Source organism: Mytilus californianus, unplaced genomic scaffold (assembly GCF_021869535.1).
Source record: "Mytilus californianus isolate M0D057914Y unplaced genomic scaffold, xbMytCali1.0.p SCAF_4, whole genome shotgun sequence".
Classification (NCBI taxonomy): Eukaryota; Metazoa; Mollusca; class Bivalvia; order Mytilida; family Mytilidae; genus Mytilus; species Mytilus californianus.
In genome coordinates, this window is record NW_026262690.1 from 12,679,637 (window position 1) to 12,704,962 (window position 25,326).

Below are 25,326 nucleotides of genomic sequence, written 5' to 3' on the forward strand. Positions count from 1 at the left end.
TGAAGATGCCAAGAGGAAAAGTGCTTTTGTGACACCGATGGGTCACTATCAATTTACAGTAATGCCTTTTGGTATGGTAAATTCTAGTGCGTCTTTTGTACGTCTGATGAGAAAGGTCCTGAAAGACTGTGATGGCTTTGCTGATTCATTTATAGATGATATTGGAATTTATAGTGATACATTTGAAGATCATCTGAAACATATAAGGTTAGTATTACTTGCTCTTAGAAAAGCAAATGTAGCAGCTAGACCAAAAAAATGCTGTTTTGGATTCAGTAAGTTAGAATTTCTTGGACATATAGTAGGTGGGGGTGAAATCCAGCCTACACAGGATAAGATTCAGGCTATTGTGGATTTTAAACCACCAATGACAAAGAAACAGGTAAGATCTTTTATTGGATTTATTGGTTTCTACAGGAAATTTATATCAAACTTTTCCAAGTATTCTGCATCAATCACAGACCTCACTAAGAAGGGCTTGCCAAACAAGGTAAATTGGACCAGTGAACATCAGCAGTGCTTTGACAAGTTGAAATTTATGATTGCATCAGAACCAGTGTTGAGAGCGCCTGATTTTTCTCTTACATTTATTTTATGTACTGATGCTTGTAACACAGGCGTTGGATGTGTACTTGAACAAGAGTTTAAAGATGGCAGACATCCGATTCTTTATATGAGTAAGAAATTTTCAGATGCTGAGCGTAGGTATTCGGTTATAGAGAAGGAATGCTATGCTATAGTATGGGCTGTGAAGTCCTTATGGGTTTATCTAGAAGGTAAGGAATTTGTTATTGAAACAGATCATGCACCATTACAATGGCTTCAGAGAATGAAGATGAGTAATCAGCGATTATTACGTTGGAGTCTGACCCTACAGGAATTAAAATTTAGAATTTCGTATGTGCCTGGTAAGTTGAACATTGTGGCAGATGCGTTGTCCAGGTTGGAGAAATAGAAGTCCCCTGAAATACTCCAGGTGGTGTGTATAGTTGTATATATGTTTATGCATGTTGTTCTTGGCAGTTATAAGATTCTGTCTAAATGATGTAGACAGGTAGGTTATTTTGTATCGGGTATGAGAGAGTGTTTGGGTTGGACAAAAATGTTATTTTGTCTCCTTAGTGGGGAGGATTGTAAAGTTTTTGAGTTATCCTTCTTTGAGTGTTACCTGGATTTAAATCTTAGTGATTTATAAATAGAACAAAAGTAATCAAGTTTGACAAACAGGTAATGTGAAGGTGAGAAACTGGTTAGGCAGGTTAATTTAGAAACACTAGTCTTGAGATAAGGTGTTGTCAGTATAACACCTGGACTGTGTTGAAGTCAGATGTTGAAAACTGACTGGAACTTGGAGTTGGAGTTTGACTATTGTCAGGGCAGATATTATATCAGGAATGATCAGTTCAGGAGAATTCATTAATATTTTGTCCATCAGGACAATAAAGAACTCCCAGGTAGGTTTTGTCACACAAACACACCATGCCCCGCCCTTATGTCTTCTGTTTCAAATATTCGCACGAGATATCAAATTTTGTTTGTCATATTGTAATTATGGCGCGCACGGTTGTCAAATTATTACGTTTATTCGGGATTAAATCGGTCCGTTATTTAAAATTGTGTTTTGTTTCTTTCCCAGGGGACTTGTTGAGTTATGGAAGTATTTTAGACCATTAAAAGAAAGGAGTGATAAGTAAAATGGGACAATTTCCTATATATAAAGTTGAATCTCAGATGAGGATAAATATATACTGTGTGTATGGTTAACATTTGATAGTTTAAATGGAACAGATAGTTTTCAAGTATTAAGTATTACAACAACCTGAATATCTGTGTGGTTAAATAGTCCGTCAGTGAATTTGTTTCGGGACAATTACAATTTAAAACATAGCAGAAACTTGTTTGACAGTTTGTCTCAGAGACTGAAGTATTTAACGTTATGTTGTCAAAGTATTGGTTTTTCAATATTTGTCAAGTTGACAGACTGTAAATTTGAACAGTATAGTAATTCGGATCAATCGAGAACAACCTTTGAGATTTCTGGATTGATATAGACTTGTGATTTATGGACTGTGATGGACTAATTTATTTATTTACTTTTAATTTTAACTTTTAGTTAAGTGTATTTAGTTCGGTGTATTTGTCATTGTCTATGTGAGATAGAAGAGAGGTCGTGGAGAGGTTGTTTCATATGTGTATATTTATGTTTTGTGTTTGTCTTGTGGTTGTGGTATTATTAAATGCAAATTTTTATTTAGTTTTGTTTGACGCCCAATTGACAGATCTATTTGATTGTCCCCCTTACTAAAAGAACCCAGAAGTGAAAATTTCACTTCTTTACAAGCAGCATAACTTGGACCTTACTTCATGTTCTTTTACTTCTATGTGTGTTTTGCTCTTCAAAACTTTTGATCATTGAAAAGAATTGTTTAAGAAAAGAAAAGTGGATGGCTTTATAATTTATTGAATCACAGAGAAGGTAGAGAATAAATAAATATGGTTTGAATAGTGAATTGGTATTTTTAAGCAGATAGCTATTCATGAACACCTTTTGGATATTCCTTTCTGAATTTGAAAATTTAGTTGAAATGCCTAAGATATAAATTTTTGGATAAGACATGTCTTTGAAAATCTGTCGATCCCTATTTCAAAGAGCAACTAATGAACTTTTAATTAGAACTATAAACTGTACTATAAATAATCAAAGCACGAATGCGCTGTAAAGGCAGTTACCTACAGGTTTTGTGGTTTTATAGTCGAGATTAATTATAATCAAACATAATATTACTTTTCAGGAAAGGCTAACAACACCAGATATTTAGACATTTATCAAATATTATGGTATAGAAATGGTAATGCTGCATTGCATTTCTAAAGAACATATTATTGCATGAATATATTAATGCACTAATATCTTTTCAATTAAAATTTTACAAGCTACAGAGCAACTAAGGATTGATTTTTGAGAAACAATTTTTTTTTTTTATATAAATACTCAACAAAGTGCAATTGAATATTTAGGATCAATTTTGTGTCTAAAATTTAATGAGTTGTAATTTACCCCATAAATTTAAAATGAAAAGCAACATCAAATTTCAGAACATAATTGTGAAACCTACAATTAGATATTGCAACTGATAAAATCAAAGAGTTTAACAGCTTTAACATGTTTTAAAAGAGTGAAACAAGAAATCCTTGCTTTCTGCAACAAAGGATTGTAAATAGAGGGTAATACTCACAGCATGAAAGCATTGTATGTTACATGTAACTGATCAATAACAAAGATAACAGTTTTCCCTTTGAGGGCCTTGGTCAGGTATGCAGTAAAGATATGTCTCTCTACATGTATACTTCCTGTAACTGATGAGTAACAAAGATTACAGTTTTCCCTTTGAGGGCCTTGGTCATGTATTCAGTAAAGATATGTCTCTCTACATGTATATTACCTGTAACTGAGGAGTAACAAAGATTACAGTTTCCCCTTTGAGGGCCTTGGTCAGGTATTCAGTAAAGATATGTCTCTCTACATGTATATTACCTGTAACTCATCAGTAACAAAAGATAACAGTTTTCCCTTTGAGGGCCTTGGTCAGGTATTCAGTAAAGATATGTCTCTCTACAGGTATACTACCTGTAACTGATGAGTAACAAAGATTACAGTTTTCCCTTTGAGGGCCTTGGTCAGGTATTCAGTAAAGATATGTCTCTCTACATGTATATTACCTGTAACTGAGGAGTAACAAAGATTACAGTTTCCCCTTTGAGGGCCTTGGTCAGGTATTCAGTAAAGATATGTCTCTCTACATGTATATTACCTGTAACTCATCAGTAACAAAAGATAACAGTTTTCCCTTTGAGGGCCTTGGTCAGGTATTCAGTAAAGATATGTCTCTCTACATGTATACTACCTGTAACTGATGAGTAACAAAGATTACAATTTTCCCTTTGAGGGCCTTGGTCAGGAATTCAGTAAAGATATGTCTCTCTACATGTATATTACCTGTAACTGATGAGTAACAAAGATTACAGTTTTCCCTTTGAGGACTTTGGTCAGGTATTCAAATAAGATATGTCTCTCTACATGTATATTACCTGTAACTCATCAGTAACAAAGATTACAGTTTTCCCTTTGAGGGCTTTGGTCAGGTATTCAGTAAAGATATGTCTCTCTACATGTATATTACCTGTAACTGAGGAGTAACAAAGATTACAATTTTCCCTTTGAGGGCTTTGATCAGGTATTCAATTAAGATATGTCTCTCTACATGTATATTACCTGTAACTAACCAGTAACAAAGATAACAGTTTTCCCTTTGAGGGCTTTGGTCAGGTATTCAGTAAAGACATGTCTTTCTACATGTATATTACCTGTAACTGATGAGTAACAAAGATTACAGTTTTCCCTTGAGGGCCTTGTTCAGGTATTCAATTAAGATATGTCTCTCTACATGTATATTACCTGTAACTGAGGAGTAACAAAGATTACAGTTTTCCCTTGAGGGCCTTGTTCAGGTATTCAATTAAGATATGTCTCTCTACATGTATATTACCTGTAACTCATCAGTAACAAAGATTACAGTTTTCCCTTTGAGGGCCTTGGTCAGGTATTCAGTAAAGATATGTCTCTCTACATGTATACTACCTGTAACTAACCAGTAACAAAGATAACAGTTTTCCCTTTGAGGGCTTTGGTCAGGTATTCAATTAAGATATGTCTCTCTACATGTATATTACCTGTAACTGAGAAGTAACAAAGATTACAGTTTTCCCTTTGAAGCCCATGGTCAGGTATTCAGTAAAGATATGTCTTCCTACATGTATATTACCTGTAACTGATGAGTAACAAAGATAACAGTTTTCCCCTTTGAGGGCCTTGATCACGTATTCAGTAAAGATATATCTCTCTACATGTATATTACCTGTAACTGACCAGTAATAAAGATTACAGGTTTCCCTTTGATGGCCTTGGTCAGGTATTCAATTAAGATATGTCTCTCTACATGTATATTACCTGTAACTGATGAGTAACAAAGATTACAGTTTTCCCTTTGAGGGCTTTAGTCAGGTATTCAGTAAAGATATGTCTTCCTACATGTATATCTACTGCTGATAAAGGATCGTCCAATAAATATACATCTTTATCTGCATACAGAGCCCTGGCCAAACTGATCCTCTGCTTCTGGCCACCACTCATATTTATACCTTTCTCACCTATCTACAAAAGATAACAAGGTATTTGTGAGGGCCAAATCCTCATCTCAAAGTTATTCTTGCAATCACTATTGTCATTCTTCAATGCATATCAATCTATATGAAATATTTCATCTAAAAAAGCCGCTGTTTCAAGACGAAAAGGGTTTCAGGTTGATGCAAAAACATGTGAGAAAGCGAAATAGAATTATGATTTTGGATTCAAGTCTTGTCATTTACAATGTACCCTAAATAGGCCAAACATAGAAATAATTTTGGTGAAAGTAGACACAATTTCAATTACATAAAAGCATAGGAAACCCATAGCACAAATTAAAACCATTATTAAAAGATTGCATATAGATTTTCAATGAATTAGTTTAAAAAAAAAATCCATTTATATTTACTTCTGTTTCACTGCCAGACACAAAAGATTCTATATCTTCTTGTAAACAACAGGCATGGATAACATCATTGTATCTGAAAATATAAAAATGGTATAATTTATTTCCATGTATTGATCTTAGTATAAAGGAATATAAAACATCAAACATTATTACATAAGAGGTATTCCCTTTGCCTGTATCACACTGATCAGCTCTTCATAAAATTGCATATCACAGCATTGAAACATCAATATGCTTGCCCTGGCTTAATAACTTTGACCTGAACTTATCAAGTCCTCTTCATGTTTGCTGGTAAAACAAAAACAAAAATCATGAAAAATACAAATAAAAAAAGTCATCATATTGATATTGATATTGTCAGCTGATCAACATAATATGAAGCCTTTTTGAACTCATTTGCTGAACTCATTAAACAAAACGTTTCAAATTGTGACTAGCAGCTGATATTTCATAGCATCAGTTTGAAGAAATTTTATATCAATATTTTATTGTCTCTCAAAAACATAGCAGGGAATATCATTACTGTATATATTTACAATGTGTTTTTACTTTACATATGTAAACCAGTAAACATTTCGAAGTACAAGCAATTGATTAGTTTTCAAACATTTTTATATTTCAGTTGGACTTGTGAAGGAAAAAGAAAAGAGCATATAAAATATAAGCTTGAGGAATCAAGGGAAAAAATATATAAATAGTGCATTATAGTATGGTGTGACCTTTTTCAATGTGTTATTCAGTACCAAAATGAAGAGAGGACTATTATCTTTGATTATTCTTCATAAGTTAAATAAACTGTTATCACAGAGATATGTCTCGCCCAAGGGTCCGGAAACGGTCATATATGCCAGTCATGTCCTAAGATGAAACTATTTGTCCTAAACGAGTAATTGGGATTTAGGACAAATTTTATTTTTTTAAAGAAGTAATTTCGGTCATTTCATTGACTCAATGTTTGAAATCGGATTTCTTAATCGCCATTTTGCACTGTCAATTTGATAAACAAAACAAATCCCGGAAATGAATCCGGAATTATTCGTACTTTAACTTTATCGCAAACTTCCGGTTTTAACTTTTGTCAAATCGAAAGACACGTAAGCGATGTCTGAGAGATTTACCATTTTGAGTCATTAAAATCATTTTAATTTTAAACTATTGCCTTCCCTAAACTGTTCTTCATGGTAATGGTAAGACATTTACTTAGTAAATGCGATGAAACAGCAATACAATTTCGTTGATGCTATGAATCTAGTCAAGTTGACATCGACAATTTGGAAAGGGGCACCAACTTTTCAATCATCTCAAAATGACCGAAATTGTGTGGAAAAATTTCCGGATCCTTGGTCTCGCCTTTTTGTAATTTTGATAATGCAAATGTTGAAATTAAAATAGCAATACTTTAACATGTAAGTTATGCAAATATTCAAAGACTAAGGAACCATGACTGAAGGTACATGGCTAAACAATCTCCATGTGAATGAGATGTGCCAATGCTAATACAAATGCATACCAAATACCATTGACTTTTCATAAGTCGTTCCCTCTAAACAAACCTAAACACAAACATTAACTTGTAAACTATGTAAAAGTTTCAAAGTCAATGAACCATGATCAGGGGTGGGGCTATATAATCTGCATGGAACGATACTTGCAAATGCCAATAAATTTGCATACCAAAAATCATTGACTTAACATAAGCAGTTCATCTTAAACTGATCTTATCACAAACTAATACATGTAAACTAAGCAAAAGTTTCAAAGTCAATAGACCATGACTGAGGGGGCAGGGCCAAATAATCTCCATGAAAATGAGGTGTGCCAATGCTAATACAACTGCATACCAAATATGATTGACCTACCACTTGTGGTTCACCATAAACTAGACCTAATCACAAACTAATACATTGTTGACGCCGCCGCCGGAAACAGCATACCTATGTCTTGCTTTTGGACTTCGTCAAGGCGAGACAAAAACTGACTCACAAGACAAAAAAAATGGCATCAATACTGTGTTGAAAATCTATAAAAAAATATTCAGTAGGACTTGAGATATAAATTGGACATGTAAAAAAAAAAAATGAGAACTTGTTTTCAAAGCAATGCAACAACAAGAAGCTTAAAGCACTGCCAACTGATGCTCTCGGAGCTGCACATTGAAACATTGAATAAAAAAGCCCTTTAAATTCAAGAGTATAAAAAATACCTGTTCTCTTGGAAAGACAGTAAAACATGTACTATTATAAATTATTTTTCACCTGTATAAATGTGTTTAAATTCATAGTGGAATACCGTTGTATTAAAGCCAGTATTGGTATCGACAACGTATTCATACAGATACCATGTCGAAACTAGATCAATTTTTTTTATCAGCAGTGACCTTGACTTTTGAAAGCAAGTGGCTTCTTTCCCTATCCTAAATCTTCCATCTGTAAAAGTGTTCTTCCAATCAAGCCAGGGAAACCGAAGTTACAATCCAGAAACCATTTTTCTATTATTTGTTTTTCAGTAGCAGTGGCCTTGACCTTTGATCTTTTGCCCCAAAAATAAATAGGCTTCTTCCATTTACCTATATATTTCACATGTATAAATTTCATTCCAAACAAGTAATGAAAACTCATGTTACCATCTGGAAAACATTTTTTTTACCATTTGATTTTTGTTATGTTTTTTTTACTGTTTTTACAGTGACCTTACTTTTGACCTATTAACCCCAAAATCAATCGTTTCTTCTCCTTCCCTTTATCTTCTATTTGTATAGGTTTCATTCCAATCAACCATGTGAAACTCAAGTTACCATCCAGAAACCATTTGTCAAGAAAATTCTTTTTTTTGAGTAACAGAGATCATAAACAGAGATCATAATCTTTGACCTCTTGGTCACAAAATCCATAGACTTCCTCTCCTTCCCTACATTTTCCATCTGTATAAATTTCTTCCAAACAAGCAAGGGATAATCAAGTTACCATCTGGAAATAATTTGTTTCACACATGGATGGAAGGGATGAAAGACATAAGGATTATGAGAGATGGTTGGACTGAAGAACAAACAAAGAAACCCCGAACTATAGGCTCAAATTTTTTTTACAGGAAGCGGAATCTACAGAATAATGTAAAACAAAAAGGACTTAAATACTAAACTTCATTAATAAGCATGCATATTAGATAAGATTTAAAATGATTAAAATTCTAAAGTTGTTGTATACTAAAGATACAAGTTACATGTTCTCAAGTATAATTTCTATTCTTTATATATAAAACCTACTTTTTTTCATCATAAAGTTCTTCAAATAGAATATTATCTTTGACTGTGGCATTCATTATCCAGGCTTGCTGAGAGACATAGGCCAGACTACCACTTACACCAATCCTGCCTTCCACTAAATTCATCTGCAAAAAGTCAAAAATACGGCTTTCAAAACTTTGTCCCAGATGCAAACTAATCAAGAAGTCATCTTTAAATAATTAATTTTAACAAGATTGAATTCGCTAGACAATCATGAACAAAAAGCATAAAATTTTACTTCAAGATATTGTTCATCATATTATATACTATGAACCTTATACAAGAACATGACACCATGCCACGAACTATCACATTTGTATATTCAGTAAACTGTAAAAAACCCTAATTTAGCATGTAATTTCAAAATTCACTTTATAATGAACATGTTTCAAGATGGTGTGACCAAAAAGTACCTTAATCAAAATTTGGTACAGGGCAGATGGAATAACAGATAGGTCAACATAATGTCCCCTACTACCCGGTATCCTAAGCAATGATTGCTTGTCAGATCTGGAAATGGCTTAGGCTGGGTTTATACTTTGAATGCGATAGCGATGTGACTTACGACAAGATGTAACATGACGAGACTGCTATTGAACTGTGATGGGATATTTTTTATTGCAGTTTTACTTTGTATTCCAAGTGATAAAACCATGTTCAAAATCAACAACCCTTATCAAAATTACTACAGAGTTGAAATTATTTGAACTTGCTTTAGACAGCCTAAGAGTGTTTTGTCAAGGTAGCAATATCATCAGCAACAATGCAGACTCATCACATTGCTGTTGCACCCAGGGTATAAACTCACCATTATACAGTATAATTCAACATCTTTAAAAACTTCTGGATAAAATATCAAATCATACCTTTATACAAAAAAGCTAAAAAAAAATATATAACAAATATACTTGATAGATGAACAAATAAATGGACAGAGGGCAATGAAGGGACAAGGTCAATGCAGTATACCAACCATTTTGCACGTTAGATTATTAAACTCTGTGGATTTGGTATAATCAAATGAAATCTACTGAATAACTTTATATCAAAAAATAAACATTGATACAAATACAAATAGGAATACTCTATTTAACCAATTATCTGCCCTTCAAGAGCATATTACATATAATGATTATGAATAGGCATAAGTGATAAATCAAGAAACAATAATGATACTGTTAATGATAAAATACAGCACTTGTTTCTTATTGTAAAACAGCTATAACAAATCAAATAACAAATACAGAGTTGCATATTTCTTCATGTTCACATGAAAGAAGCCACATAAATCAGTTTTCAGTATCTAGATCTTTTAAATAACTATATATTTTAAAGCAGGATCAAACATAACTTGTCGTCAATCTTTGAAAGCTGAATATGAATTGATATGATGCATACTTACCCTGCCTAGGATACTAGAAATAAGGGAGCTTTTACCACTACCAACACTGCCACATACACCAATAATTTTACCCTACAAAAACAAGAAGTGTGTCATCTGTTCAAATTATATAAGCAGAAATGGTGAGGTCCATGTTTTGAAATAGTGAAACCTAAAAAAAAAAACTAAGATGAAAATTAAGAACATCATGTGGACAAGTCCATGTCCTGTAGAAGATTCAAGTTTGGTTGAATTTTGTTCAGCCGTTTCCAAGGATTTATTTGTGCATTAACAAACTAACTGGTATAGGCAGAAATTATTTACTTTGGATTGATTATAATACATGGAATACCAATTTTTGTGGATTTCATCTGTTCTAGCTTGTCCACGAAATTAATGTTCAATGAGTTGTAAATTTTCTAAAGGCTTGTATGCAAACTTTGGCAAAACTAAACGAATTAAAATAGTAAGTGCAAGACTTCATGCAGATTAATTGATTGATCTTTGGCTTTTTCATGGCAACCATCTTTTATTGGTGGAGGAAGCCGGTGTACCCGGAGAAAACCACCGACCTTTGGCAGGAAAACTGACAATTCCTAGTCAATTCAGATAGAGTCAAATGCACCTCACAGGTGCAGGGTTTGAACTCACAACCTCAGTATAGACAGGCTAGTGATATAGTAGATGAACTACTAAGACCATTCAGCCACTGAGGCTGAATGGAACCAGACCACTATGCTATAAGCTGGATTAGCACTTCCTGCAACCAAGTAATACATTTTGATGTTTGGTTCAATAATAACTCAATGAAACTGAAGTATAGCCATAATAAAGATGTCTCTACCTTTTCTAAGGTAAAGTCAATATTGTGAAGGGTTCTATCAGGAGAAGATGAGCTCTGGTTATCATCTGTATCTTCTTGAAGTTTCTGTTTCTCATCAATACTCTGTTTGCTGGACATGTCTTTTCCATTTGGAACATTAACTATAATTTATAACATAATAACAGATTGAGTACAACAAAAGAATAAAGAGGGAAATGATATACCATAGAAATCAGATGAAAAGGAAAAATACTAATTTACATAATATAATTCTTCTATGGTTTATATCTCTGTATAAAAATAAGGAGATGTGGTATGATAGCCAATGAGAAAACTATCCAACAGAGTTCAAGTGACGAAGATAAAAAGCAAGTCACTGTATGTTATGGCTCCTTTACCGATTAATATAAATAAGTTAGGTTATAAAGCTCCAGTGCAAAATTAGGAATAGCTAACCTTTTATTTCTATATCAATTCTGCCATCTTTTATTATTTCTATATTTGCGTTATCAACATCCCATGAAAATGAGGCATTTTTCATCACCACCATATGATGAGGGTTACTTATCTTGGTGGGATATTCTTTGATTTCTTCCATCAGCAGCACACTCTAAAACAGAACAATTCACATATTAATTACACAACAAATTAAATATACAAGTCACACGTTATTTTATTATCTTTAATGATTTAAGCAAATTATGTAATATTTGACAAATCTGCATAGCAAAATAGAAAATAGTCAAGAGCAATTATTTTTTTCATAAATAGTCTCTCAATACTTATCCTGTGCATTTTGACATTAAACATAAAATTTCATTTATTTAAAACCTGAATTATACAATAAAGGAATATTCATGTTTACATTTAATGAGAGTAAATAAAACTAGTTTCAAAGTAATATTTATCTACAATTTCAATTGTGTTGTTCTACAACGTTTATACTTTTGTTCCCTGTAACAAATGTAACTAATTTCATGACTACAAAGCTTGCTTTGCCACAACACTAAGTTAATAAAAGCAGGAATAGAACTGAAATAAAGATCCTTAGTAACAGGTATCATTTCATGAGATGTAGGTCCTTAGTAAAAGGTAACATTTCTTTAAATGTAGGTCCTTAGTAAAAGGTAACATTTCTTTAAATGTAGGTCCTTAGTAAAAGGTAACATTTCATGAGATGTAGGTCCTTAGTAAAAGGTAACATTTCATAAGTTGTAGGTCCTTAGTAAATGGTAACATTTCATGAGATGTAGGTCCTTAGTTAAAGTTTACATTTCATGAGATGTAGATCCTTAGTAACAGGTATCATTTAATGAAATGTAGATCCTAAGTAAAAGGTAACATTTCATGAGATGTAGGTCCTTAGTAAAAGGTAACATTTCATAAGATGGACATCCTTAGTAACAGGTATAATGACATGAGATGTAGTTACTTAGTAAAAGGTATTATTTCTTAAGATGTGTGTCCTTAGTAAAAGGTAACATTTCTTTAAATGTAGGTCCTTAGTAAAAGGTTTCATTTCATGAGATGTAGACCCTTAGTAAAAGGTAACATTTCATGAGATGTAGTTCTTTAGTAACAGGTTTCATTTCATGAGATGTAGACCCTAAGTAACAGCTATCATTTCATAATATGTACATCCTTAGTAACATGTATCATTTCATGAGATTTAGGTCCTTAGCAACAGTTTACATTTCATAAGTTGTACATCCTTAGTAACAGGTATAATGACATGAGATGTAGTTACTTAGTAAAATGTATTATTTCTTAAGATGTGTGTCCTTAGTAAAAGGTAACATTTTTTTTAAATGTAGGTCCTTAGTAAAAGGTAACATTTCATGATATGAAGGTCCTTAGTAACAGGTTTCATTTCATGAGATGTAGACCCTTAGTAAAAGGTAACATTTCATGAGATGTAGTTCCTTAGTAACAGGTTTCATTTCATGAGATGTAGACCCTAAATAACAGCTATCATTTCATAAGATGTACATCCTTAGTAACATGTATCATTTCATGAGATTTAGGTCCTTAGCAACAGTTTACATTTCATAAGTTGTACATCCTTAGTAACAGGTATAATGACATGAGATGTAGTTCCTTAGTAAAAGGTAGCATTTCTTTAGATTTGTGTCCTTAGTAAAGGTATCATTTCATGAGATGTAGGTCTTTAGTAAAAGGTATCATTTCATGACATGTAGATCCTTAGTAACAGGTATAATGACATGAGATGTAGGTCCTTAGTAACAGGTTTCATTTCATGAGATGTAGATCCTTAGTAACAGGTATAATGACATGAGATGTAGGTCCTTAGTAACAGGTATCATTTCATGAGATGTAGATCCTTAGTAACAGGTATAATGACATGAGATGTAGGTCCTTAGTAACAGGTATCATTTCATGAGATGTAGATCCTTAGTAACAGGTATAATGACATGAGATGTAGATCCTTAGTAACAGGTATCATTTCATGAGACGAAGGTCCTTAGTAACAGGTAATGGGAATATAACTGAAGGGTGAAACCTCATATTCAGTTTGAAAATGTAATGTGGTTATACAAATGCAATATCATACCAAATATCAATGATCAGTATAAGTGCTTCTTCATAAATGCATCAAATAAAAATAATACTGAGGAGTAAAGCCCCACATTCTTTTTGAAACTGATTTGTTACTACTCATTATACAATTGTGTACTAAATATCTTCTAAAGACTTGAGAAAAAGGCTAAAAATGAAGTAACACATTGATTTTCTTGAACACTAGACAAACATATTTCAGGTGTAAACTTTTTCTAACATTTTTTTGTGTAATTTTTTTAGGGAGGGTTGTAGTAAGTATTACCTTTATCCTCTCTGCCGTTATAGAAACTTCAGATAAAGTTCTAACAAGCTTCGCAGCTTGTGCAATACTTCTTTTCATTGAGTTAAGAATTGCAACTAAAACAAATGCCTACATGCAAAAAGGAAGGTCTTTTAAAATTAGTCAAGCCAATATCCACAACCAGCATTAAATTAAAATTCTCAAAGTAGCAATTTCCTGTTATCAATGATAACCAATAAATGTTTACATGATATGCTTCCTACTATTTTGGGCATTTTTGGGGGGATTAAGCTATGGACAGAACTTCTAATATGCACCCTCATCTTAATTCTATGCCAAACAATATGATTATATTTACCAAAGATTAGTCAGATAGAACAAAACCTAAGACAGTAACAATTAATAATGTTAAATCGTGATTAACTTATAAAAAGAAAGGATATATAGCTGTTTTGGTAAAAAAAAAAAGATTGAGTAACAAGTACATGAGTAGGGTCAGGGGAGCTTCATGCCTAGTACATGCTTTAACTTAATAACAAAATGTCTATGCACCCATATGATATAACAACTGCATCTTACCAACAGAATCTTGAACAACAGTTTTACAAAAGCTAGTTTGAATACAGTATTCTATTAGTAACAGTACTAACTTGACAATAAAGAGCTTTCTTTAGAAAAAATGGTCCATGAAAAAAGCATTGAAACATAATGAAAGATAAAACCTGAACACCAAATCTATTAAAATAAATTTGTTCCTGGACTCTTAATTTTGTTCTTTTTTTCAGAATTGCTTAGGTGGTCAAATGCATGCATCTCAGAAGTTCTGCTTATAAAAGATGTAGGAGATAAGTGCATGATGTATGCATCGTTTATGAAAAATTTAATTAATTACAACTAACAATTTGGAAAAAAATGTCATCAGCGGCTGCCACTCTTACTATTAAACCATGAACCCCTTTTGTGGGTATATAGACAGATCCCACATGCATAAATATTAACATATAATGGTGTTCAACTTTTCAGTCCATTGTTACTTTGACAATACATCTTCAAAACCAAAGAGCTCAACCATATATACCAATGCATGTCACTATCAATGAGAGAAATATTTATAAACTATAAGACAATGAGAATATTATTGTTGTTAACAATGAAAATAGTTAAGTCTGAGAATGTATTGGGAAGGTAAAAGGGATATTGCAAATAGTTAAGGAGGCAGGTAAGAAGAAAATTGCAATTATGTGACTGTGACAGCAAGGTACATGTGATCCAGTAGTTGTGGTTGGTCCCTGTATGTCATGTTTATTTTTGCTTTTTGCAACATCCAATAAATAATTATAATGGTAAAAACTATGAAATCTATGTTAAAAAAGAAGTTACTGTCATTATTCCAAAACAATGGCCACCTTATTGTTAACCAACATCTATAAATTAAAAAAGTCAACCAATGGTAATCAGTTTTTTTTTTCAAAATTCAAACAATTTATGCAAATATATCTGCTGTATAATTTGAACTGATCCTATGACAGCAGAAATCTGATATATTCTGAATTAGACAAGGACCATTCAATCACTGAAAATGCTGCAGTTTAATTTCATGGCAGTGATAACTAAGGTTAAGCAGATAACTGTGAGATGTACCTATCTATCTACATCTAGAAGAATGAAGATGTCAACCATTTCTATTAATAATAAATTTACTTTCCCTGTGTTAAGCTTTATCAATATCTTACTGTTCTTCAATTCCTAGCCAACTATTTTAACATTTAAATTACTACAAACAACTTTTTTTTCTAAATAAAAAAAGCATGTTAGTCTGTGAGCAAGTTAACCCTGACACCCATAGAAAACCTACATTGATTTAAACTAATCAAACAAAATCAAGGGGCCTCGGTGGCCGAGTGGTCTAAGTAGTCGAACTACTGAATCACTAGCCAGTCAACACTGAGGTTGTGAGTTTGAATCCCAAAAGTGGCAGGTGCACTCGACTCCAATCTTAATTGACTAGAAATGTCAGTTTTCCTACAGAAGTTTGGTGGTTCTCTCTGGGCACTCCGACTTCCTCATCAATAAAATCAAATCAAATCAATCAAACAAACAAAATCGTAGGAGATTTATTTCAAACTTAGTGATTGGAAATAACAAAAAAATCCATCATATGGGATTTTGTTTCAAAGCTTCCAAAACGTTCGTATTGTTTAGACTTCTTGTTTTTTTTTTTTTTTTTTTTATTAAATATCCTGTCATCAAAACAGTTACTTACAAGGGTTAATTTGCTGTGGTTTGTCTGTTAATCTGACAGGCAAAGTAGTAATGAATATCATTAATCTTTTAATACTTATTTCTCAAGTGAAACTGGTTTGAATCATAATTTAAGCATACACGAGTTAGCTTGTAAAAACTTGATCAAATTAAAAAAGGTTTTCAGTTCTTCATTTTGATAGCTGCTGATGAGATCTACACTTTACAAGAAGAAGTAAAACCCAAAAATGAACAGTATCCTTTATTTCTTCTTCCTAAAACAATCACATGTGGTATTAATATGTTTTAAATAAACAATAATTATTTCTAGTTGCATGGAGACAGATAGAGGGAGGTAGCATAGGAGAGGTCATTGCAGCAATAGTGAAAATCCAAGTTGAACTTAAATATAATAGATTAGATTTTCCCTCTTAAATTCAAATACACATACTGGTCCAGTACCAATTATGGTCAGTGTAACTTCACAGTTTTTCTCATTTTTTTTAACAGGAACTCTGGTTGGAAACATTCTTGTAACATATAAAGGGCTACCAAAAGCAGGATTACTTAAAGGCGCATATGGCAATGTTCCATGAAGTTTTATGGGTACGAGGACCAGTTACCGTCATGTAAGAATCTAGCTACTAAATAATAGAAATGTTCACTTAATCTGAATATTAATGTCTTATCATACTATTTGGGTTATGAAGAAAAGGAGGTATAATATCATTATTCAGTCTAAATTCTGAAGCTCAACTTACTTTCGCTAAATCTAAACAGACCTGTTTTGTGGAAGAAGATAGAATTTGATTTCCCAATTTATCAACCTTTTTAAATCCTATGAAAGAAATGTTTCTTCTAAAGCAAGTTTTGCTATTGAAATGTCTGAAAACGGTAAATTAGCTAAATCGAGGACATCATAAAGTGATGAAGTCATATCCCTGCACATGAATCTACCCACAATGCGCTGAAAAATGGGAAATCACAGCATCTCACTGTTTTAATCAAATCAAACAAACAATAAACTGTTGACCCAGAGATATGTCTCACCTGTATGTAATTTGATAGTAAAATGCAAATGTTGAAATTTAAAATGGCAATTCTTAAACATGTAAACTACTCAAAACATTCAAAGACTATGAACCATGACTGAAGGTGCAGGGCCAAATTATATCCCTATTAGTTTTAATCTAAACTAACCTTATCAAAAACTTTAATATGTAAATTAAGCAAAAGTTTCAAAGTCAAAAGACCATGACTTAGGGTCCAGAGCCAAATAATCTCCATTGATATTAGATAGGCTAATGCTGATACAATTGCATACTAAATTTATAGTCTTAACATTAGTGGTTCCACTAAAACTGACATAATCACAAACTTTAACATTCAAACTAACCAAAGTTTCAAATTCACTAGACCACAAATGAGAGGGCAGGGCCAAATGATCTCCATTGCAATGAGATGTGCCATAACTAATACAAATGTATACCAAATATCATTGACTTACCATTTGTGGTTCCCCTTAAACTGACCTATTCACAAACTTCCAACAAAATGTCGATGCTGCCATCAACACAGCCACTAGAAACAGTATGCCTAAGTCTCCCCTCCCCTACTAGATACTAGACAATGACACAGCCATCAGAAACAGTATGCCTAAGTCTCCCCTCCCCTACTAGATACTAGACAATGACACAGCCATCAGAAACAGCATGCCTAAGTCTCCCATCCCCTACTAGATACTAGACAATGACACAGCCACCAGAAACAGTATGCCTCAGTCTCCCCTCCCTACTAGAGACTAGACAATAACCTATCCGCCAGAAACAGTATGCCTAGGTCTCACTTTCTCTACTAAATACAAGACAATGACACAACCGCCAGAAACAGCATGCCTCAGTCTCCCCTCCCTCCCTACTAAAGGCTAGACAATAACCTATCGGCCAGAAACAGCATGCCTAAGTCTCCCCTCCCCTACAAGATACTAGACAATGACACAGCCGCCAGAAACAGTATGCCTAAGTCTCCCCTCCCCTACTAGATACTAGACAATGACACAACCGCCAGAAACAGCATGTCTAAGTCTCCCCTCCCCTACTAGATACTAGACAATGACACAGCCGCCAGAAACAGTATGCCTTAGTCTTCCCTCCCTTACTAAAGGATAGACAAAAATCAAATAAGTTATTTGTCTGCAGTAAATAGCAGTAAATCATATGTATACAAAATGTCCTCTATTGCATAGAATGTGTAGTGACGGTAACTGGTTATCAGCCAGTAGTGAGCAGGTTTGAATGACAATCTGAATATCTTGATATTGTTGGTGAAGATTTAAGCATTGATTATTATGTTACCTTCATCCTACTCCCAGCAACTTGTAATTCAGATAAATATCTCACAGTTCCAGGTATTAGTCCTACTGATATCCGCATACTATTATACAGAGCAATAAGTGTAAAAACCTGAAAAAGGCTGATCTCATCTAGATTTGTTCAAAGATATCTCCATACTTATAAGAAAAGACTAGGTCAGCTGTTTGTTTCTAACAGAACAGGTCAAGGAAATACAACAAGAAGTTGCATGCAATGTTTTGTCAAACAGGAAGTAACGGCCCAGTAAATCTGAAACTCAACATTATAAATTACAGACAAAATGCCCAATTCATACAGAATCTGAACAATACAATATGTAGCAATATATCAGAAACACAGGGATGGATTGAAGAATGGATAAGGTTTACCTCCCCCTACATTACTAGAGTTATAATGAGTGTTTTCTACCCTTCAAGTCTACTTTAAGATACTTGGATATATTAATACATTATATTAGTACTGCAACCAAAGTTATTTTTTTTTTACATTAATGTACCGGAAGAACACACAGCTATATTGCATATTGTTAGAGGAAATTGTGTACAATAAAAAATGTTTAATCATAAAAACCCAGTATGGCCACATTTTTTTTCGAAATTCAGGTTTAAGGTCAAAACTTAAATATACCATTGATTTAAACTTGAGACAAACAGACTGAATTTTCTGAAATATGTTAAGTAAAATGCTACAAAAACGATTTGATCACATGCATAAATTGCAAAGTATGCCAAAATGACAAGTTTGACTATTCGCATGAAGAACCACCATATCAAAATGGCATTAATGTTGAGCCTTCTGATTTTTTTCCATTTTATGACATAAAAAATGTAGATGTGACCTTATCCTTTTCACATCAATCAGCTTTTACATTGCTTATCATTTTTCAGCACAACATATAACAAACTTATTTTCTAATCTGTAATATGCCTATTCTTATTTGTTTTACCTATTGGTTCAGTGTAAAACAAAATCAGTTTTATGCCTTGGACATGCTCTTGGTGGGATTATCCTGATGAAAATGTGTAGTCTCAACAATCTTTAATTAAGTAATTGATTAGAATGTTTTCTAATGTTGTAATTTGATAATCTGTCATAGCCATAATATAACTTTTCTTTGACCTCAAAACTATCAAATTAATTGTTGAACAATACAACCTAATAATTGAACTTGATAAATGGTTACTATGAAAATGGACCTGATTGTCGGATTTTATATCCATAATTAAAAAAGAGGAATGAGAGCAGTTTTAATTTCTGGGTTTTAAACAGAATTATGCAAGTTTATTCATTTAAATTGGCATGCAGTATCTAAATATCATATTTTTGATACTCAAATATATAAAATGCTGTTTTCGATTCATATTTTTTCTTGTTTTCAAAGAAAAATGCATTGAATTTCTCACTTAAATACTGCCAACTATGTTTTAAAATTGTGTTCGAGAATGGTACTTTATATATGTTTTCAGCATTCCGAGGACCCTTTCTGGTATGTGCATTGAAGATATTTAGGAAGAGAGCCTGAAATTAAAACAAACATTTATTTTTCTTAATTTTAAAAAGACTACCAAAAACCATTAACTGAGGGGTACCCTGTAAACGAACTAAATTACAAAAATGTGACCAAAGAAACTTTTTACGACCAACCGATATTTAAATATATATATTATTCTATCATTTTAAACAATATTCAGCTTTTTGTTATTCCGGTACACTAAACTCTTTTTCGATGTCAGTTGCAGTACTATATATTTGTTGTTTTAGCAAAATACACATTAAACTGTTCAAATCTGTTCTGCTATCTAATAGAGGTAAACTTTCATTATTTCTGAATAAAAGGAGATGAGGGTAAATATATGTTAGTCTAAGGAAGTTCTGGGATGAATCTGTTTACTGATGTACCTTTTATGTGCAAAATAATGAATACTCTGAAATATATTCAAGTTGACACTATATATATCTACAGAAATTATAAAGTTGTTAGTTTTAAAAGCAACATGCATTGATAAGTATATGGTTGACATCTTTTTATAATGAAAATAATAACGAAAATTTGTTGACAGTTTCTCAAAGAATAATCTAACCAGATTATATCTTTATGCTCAAATTTCTATGCAGATTTTAAGTTTAGAAAAACAAATGTTTGCATTGTTTTTTTTTATAATCACAGTGTTAATTATGTAACATACACATCAGTATAAATGCTTTAAATATGAAAAAATACATTTTGAGGCAAACTGTGTTTGGTAAATTCTCTCCACTCCCTGTAATATATTGTTTGATATGAAACTGTCAACATTTTTCAAGAAATAATTATATACAAACAAGTGCTAATAATTAAAACAAATAAGTGCTACTACAGCTAGATTTCATGTAGAAAATTTTAATGATTTGACTATATAATTATAAAGCAAATATTTAAGTGCACCATATATTCAAAATAGTATCAATTTTGAAGAAACTAACCAAACTTGCATTACTATAACACCTTAGTCTAAATTTAATCGGTCAAAATATTGCTTTAAATTTTTAAACTATAAATGAAAAAAAATTGTGGAATAAATGTCAGCAACCCAATAAACCAAGTAAAAGGATAGGGATGACAGATGGTAACATATTATGAACCAATCTGAAAGGGTTTTGCTCATCAATGAAGGTTGTACAGTGACCTATACTTTCTTAAATTATGGTCATTTGGAATGTGGTGGATTGTTGTAACAATGGCAATCATACCACATCTCCTTATTTTATAATAAATGCAAGATTGATCAGATAGACTTTGCAGGTATTAAAAAAACAGCTTTTAAAAGGCAGGTTTCAATGTATAATTGTTAGAGTCATTTTTATGATAATAGTGTTTAAGCAATGCACAGAAGGCACACACAGTATTGTTTATGACTATACCAAAACCAGTATTAATTACCTTAAATCTTTTCATTGACACAGAACAATTAACCAAGTGACTAACAATTAATGGAAGTCCCGCTATTGGGTGCCTCATGGCATTAAAAATGGCTATCAGTATAAAAGCCTACAAAATAGGTGTTATAGTATACTATTACCAATATCAATGTATTGTAAAGTGTAAGTTCAGTTACAGAAAACAGAGAGTCAAACTACAAGTGCCCACGATTTTACCTTCATTCGTTTCTGAGACACAAACCCATCAACTAATTGATTGGTGACATGTGGTAAAGCAGCCAGTGGATTTCTCATTGCATTAAAAACAGCTATCAAAACAAAGGCCTGCAATATTTGTTATAAAATTCATTCCCTACACCTGTATTCAACCTTTTTAATTTAGACTTCGTTATTGATTTGAGTTTGTTAATACCACTCCATTGTCTTGATTATGTAGAGAGCTAAAGAGTCATAGCAAGATTTGCATTATAAAGCAAAGTGAAATCATACAAAATTTTCCACATGCAGAGAATAAAATCCTATACATTTTTGTTGTTTTTACCTTACATCGGTCAAGTGAAACCCTGACCTCTGACAAAGCTTTAATGGCAAAGGGGATTACCCCTAGAGAAAATCTCATTGCATTAAATATAGCAACAAGCGTAAAGGCCTGAAAAAGTAATAATACTGATGTAAATAAGAAGATAGATAATCAAAATTATAATGACACATGTAAAACTGACAAGTTTAAATTTCGAAGAGTTTCCTGAATTAGCTAGAAAAGCTAATATAAATGATCTTCTCTGTCACTCAGCTTTAAATGTATAGTTACCATAGTTGAAAATTTAACTGATAGCCATAAGTTTTCATGTTTTTTGTTGCAGTGCGCACATGTTTGTGAGTGTGTGTTGGTTCTTAACTATATCTCTTTTCCCACCTGTTGTGTGGGGAAAAATTTTTCATCCGATATTTACCTAGAAAAATTCATATAAAATGTGAAGACCAGATTTTTAAACTTGCTTAAATGTTCTTTATTATTCCTACCTGTGTGGCTGTGATGTCATTTCCTGTCATGACATGAGCAGTTATAACAAAAATTCCAGAAACAATAGGAACCATTGGTGCTATAGACTGACTAACGCTCTGTACAAAGGCTGTCCTCTCTAAGTAACCTCTCTCATGTTTACGGATCTCTACAAAAATACCAATCAATTGATATACATTCAGCTAATGAAAATCATTAGTAACAACATAATAAAATTTTAAGAGCATTGGCTAACAGTTCATAAGTCATAAAGTCATAAAGTGCTGTTTTCCAATCTATCAAGGACCATAACTCCTGAATGGCAACAGTGAAAATGATCAATATTGAATTTGACCTTCATTTTGTCATCAGTAATAGCATATGAAACTTTGAAAAGCATTGGTTGAATAGTTTATAATGATTAGTTATTGCAAGGAACAAAAAAGTTCCAGTTTCCAATCTTTCAAGAACCATAACTTCTGAACAGCTGAAGTGAAAATCTTCAATATCAAATATGATCTCTATTTTGTTATTAGCGACAACATATCACAATTTAAAAATATCTATTAACAACCATTTATAACTCCTGAACGGTAAAAGTGAAAACATCAATATTGGACTTGACCTTCATTTTGTCATCAGTAACAACATAATAAAATACAAACTACAATTGATTGGTACATGTATAATGCTATATCTAGTTTATATATTGACATAGAATCCTTTGTCTGCTTAATGATCATTGTACAAATTGGTTACAGTGTTCAAATGGTGTCTGCCAAGGGGATAATTTATCACTTACTTTGTTTACTTTATTTTTGAACAATTTAGCAACTGAAATAAGAGATCTAGTGACTGGAATACTGTGTGATAATGAAATAATCAGTCTTCTTTTATATGCAGACAACATTGTTATACTAACAGAGACCAAAAAATTATATGCATGGATGTTTTGTACAGTTGATGCCAACGCTGGAGACTTGGTATGAACTGTTCAAAATCAAATGTCAACCGTTTTAGAAAACAGCATGTTCAACAAAGCCAACTTTGATTTCAAGATAGAAAATAACAGTTTATAATATGTAACTCAATACAAATATCTTATCGTTATTTTCCATGATAAAATGGATTTTAGTGTTGCCACCAAACCATTAGGTAAAGCTGGAGGGATTGATATAAAAAATTCACAATTTTTAGGACTTTTAATTTAAAACATTTGAAACCCTTTTGAGTCGTACCAGTTATTGACTATTGTGGTGGTGTTTGAGGATTTAAAAATACCACTCCGCTGAAGCTGTACACAACTGTGTTGATAGATACTTTTTGGTATCACACAGATTTGCTCAAGAGGATACTCTGGACAGTGAACTAGGATGGCTAAAGCTAACATTCAGATGGTGGATTTGCATGGTCAGAAGATGGAATCAGACAATAATAGACTAACAAAAAATTATTTCCTTGGAACAATAACAATTCGAGTCAGTGGAGCTCTCAGATAAAGGACATTTTTCACAAAGTGGACATGGTCAGTTGCTATTAAAATGTAAATGTATGCAATATTGAGCTATAATACGAAACTTATGGAATATTGTGAAAACAATTGGACTGGTAAAATAGTTACTCTCCCAAACCTATAAAACATCAAACATCAAACCTGAAATTTTCTTTGCGAATGGTTTCTCCCATGCATACATCTTTATCAGTTTTATACAATTCAGTAACTCCGTCATTCGTTGTACCTAATAATTAAAACAAAGATTGTCAATCATACCTGGAAAACAGACTTGGTCTTAGTTATTTACGTCTTAACTACAAGCAACAGATATTCTGTTTATTTTAAAACCTTAGAATGCTTTGGTAACACAAACATGACTCCTACTGTAAATAAACGTTAAAGCATTAATAAACAAACTTAATTTCATCAATGACATATATACTGGTATATGATCAAAGAAACCTCAAATTTTAAATTAATATTCATGTATATTAATGGATATATGAAACTACATTGTATTTTAATTTCTATATTATTTAAATATAAACCAGACTTTTATTTCCCACCTGAAGCCAAAAAAAAAGCATCGGATGGCTTAAAATAATCTATTATTCAAATTCTAATTCAAAGCTGATATTAGCCCACATGTCAACGACATTTGGTGAGGATTACTCATTTTGTAAGAACTCAACCTATTACCTCTGTATAAGAATGAACTGAAAAAAACACTAAATTATACTTACTCTTTTATCAGTAATAGAAATACATTTACGTCTTAGACTAGTGGTTATTCTTGAAATAAAACCCTGCAATACAATAAGAGTTGATCAAAGACTATAATGGCTGGGTTGCAAATAGTTTTTCTAAACATTGAAGAATGCTCTATAATGAACATTAAAATATCTGGAAATATAAACTGTCTTTAAACAGCTCAATACTTGGAGGTGCATATTTTCAAAAGGTGTGCAAACATTCTGTGAGGTTTCAAGGATACTACCGGTAATTAAAAACTGTAGGAACCATTGATTATCCAAAATGAGCTGTCTCTTGTAAATTTTGCTGATAAATGAGTAAGATCCCAAGTCTGGAAAAATGGGGTGATTTTTTTGATAGAATGGCATAACAGCGGATGCTTCTTCAATATGTGTGCATTCTTTCTAGAAAATTTCAAGGACTGGTTTGGAAAACTGTCTGAGGAGTTGATTACACAAAATTGATACCATCTTTAGTAAATTTTACTGAAATTCACCAAGTTTTCGAGAAAGAAAAATGGGGAAAAATTCCTCAGACTGTGACAACTCCATTAAAACAAGTGCAAAATTTAAATACTGGTACATTCTTTCTATGCAGTTTAAGGGATCTGGGTTGAAAACAGAAGGAGGAGTTAATTACAC

At 32.4% G+C, this 25,326-nt stretch overlaps 2 protein-coding genes across 4 annotated transcripts in view; both read right to left on the bottom strand.

The window, feature by feature from the left end:
* LOC127699226 (ATP-binding cassette sub-family C member 5-like) overlaps positions 1–25,326 on the bottom strand; it is a 173,856-nt gene that overhangs the window by 30,977 nt on the left and 117,553 nt on the right. The gene's annotated exons all lie outside the window — the stretch shown is intronic.
* LOC127737478 (ATP-binding cassette sub-family C member 5-like) overlaps positions 1–25,326 on the bottom strand; it is a 73,720-nt gene that overhangs the window by 30,977 nt on the left and 17,417 nt on the right. For all 3 annotated transcript variants that reach the window (XM_052248198.1, XM_052248197.1, XM_052248199.1), the window contains exons 9-18: positions 24,676–24,738; positions 24,092–24,176; positions 22,458–22,606; positions 21,976–22,083; positions 11,538–11,691; positions 11,103–11,242; positions 10,280–10,351; positions 8,857–8,981; positions 5,595–5,667; positions 5,009–5,212 (exon numbers count right to left, since the gene is read on the bottom strand). In XM_052248198.1, coding sequence (XP_052104158.1) covers positions 5,009–5,212; positions 5,595–5,667; positions 8,857–8,981; positions 10,280–10,351; positions 11,103–11,242; positions 11,538–11,691; positions 21,976–22,083; positions 22,458–22,606; positions 24,092–24,176; positions 24,676–24,738 — 1,173 coding nt within the window. The remainder of the gene's footprint in view (positions 1–5,008; positions 5,213–5,594; positions 5,668–8,856; positions 8,982–10,279; positions 10,352–11,102; positions 11,243–11,537; positions 11,692–21,975; positions 22,084–22,457; positions 22,607–24,091; positions 24,177–24,675; positions 24,739–25,326) is intronic.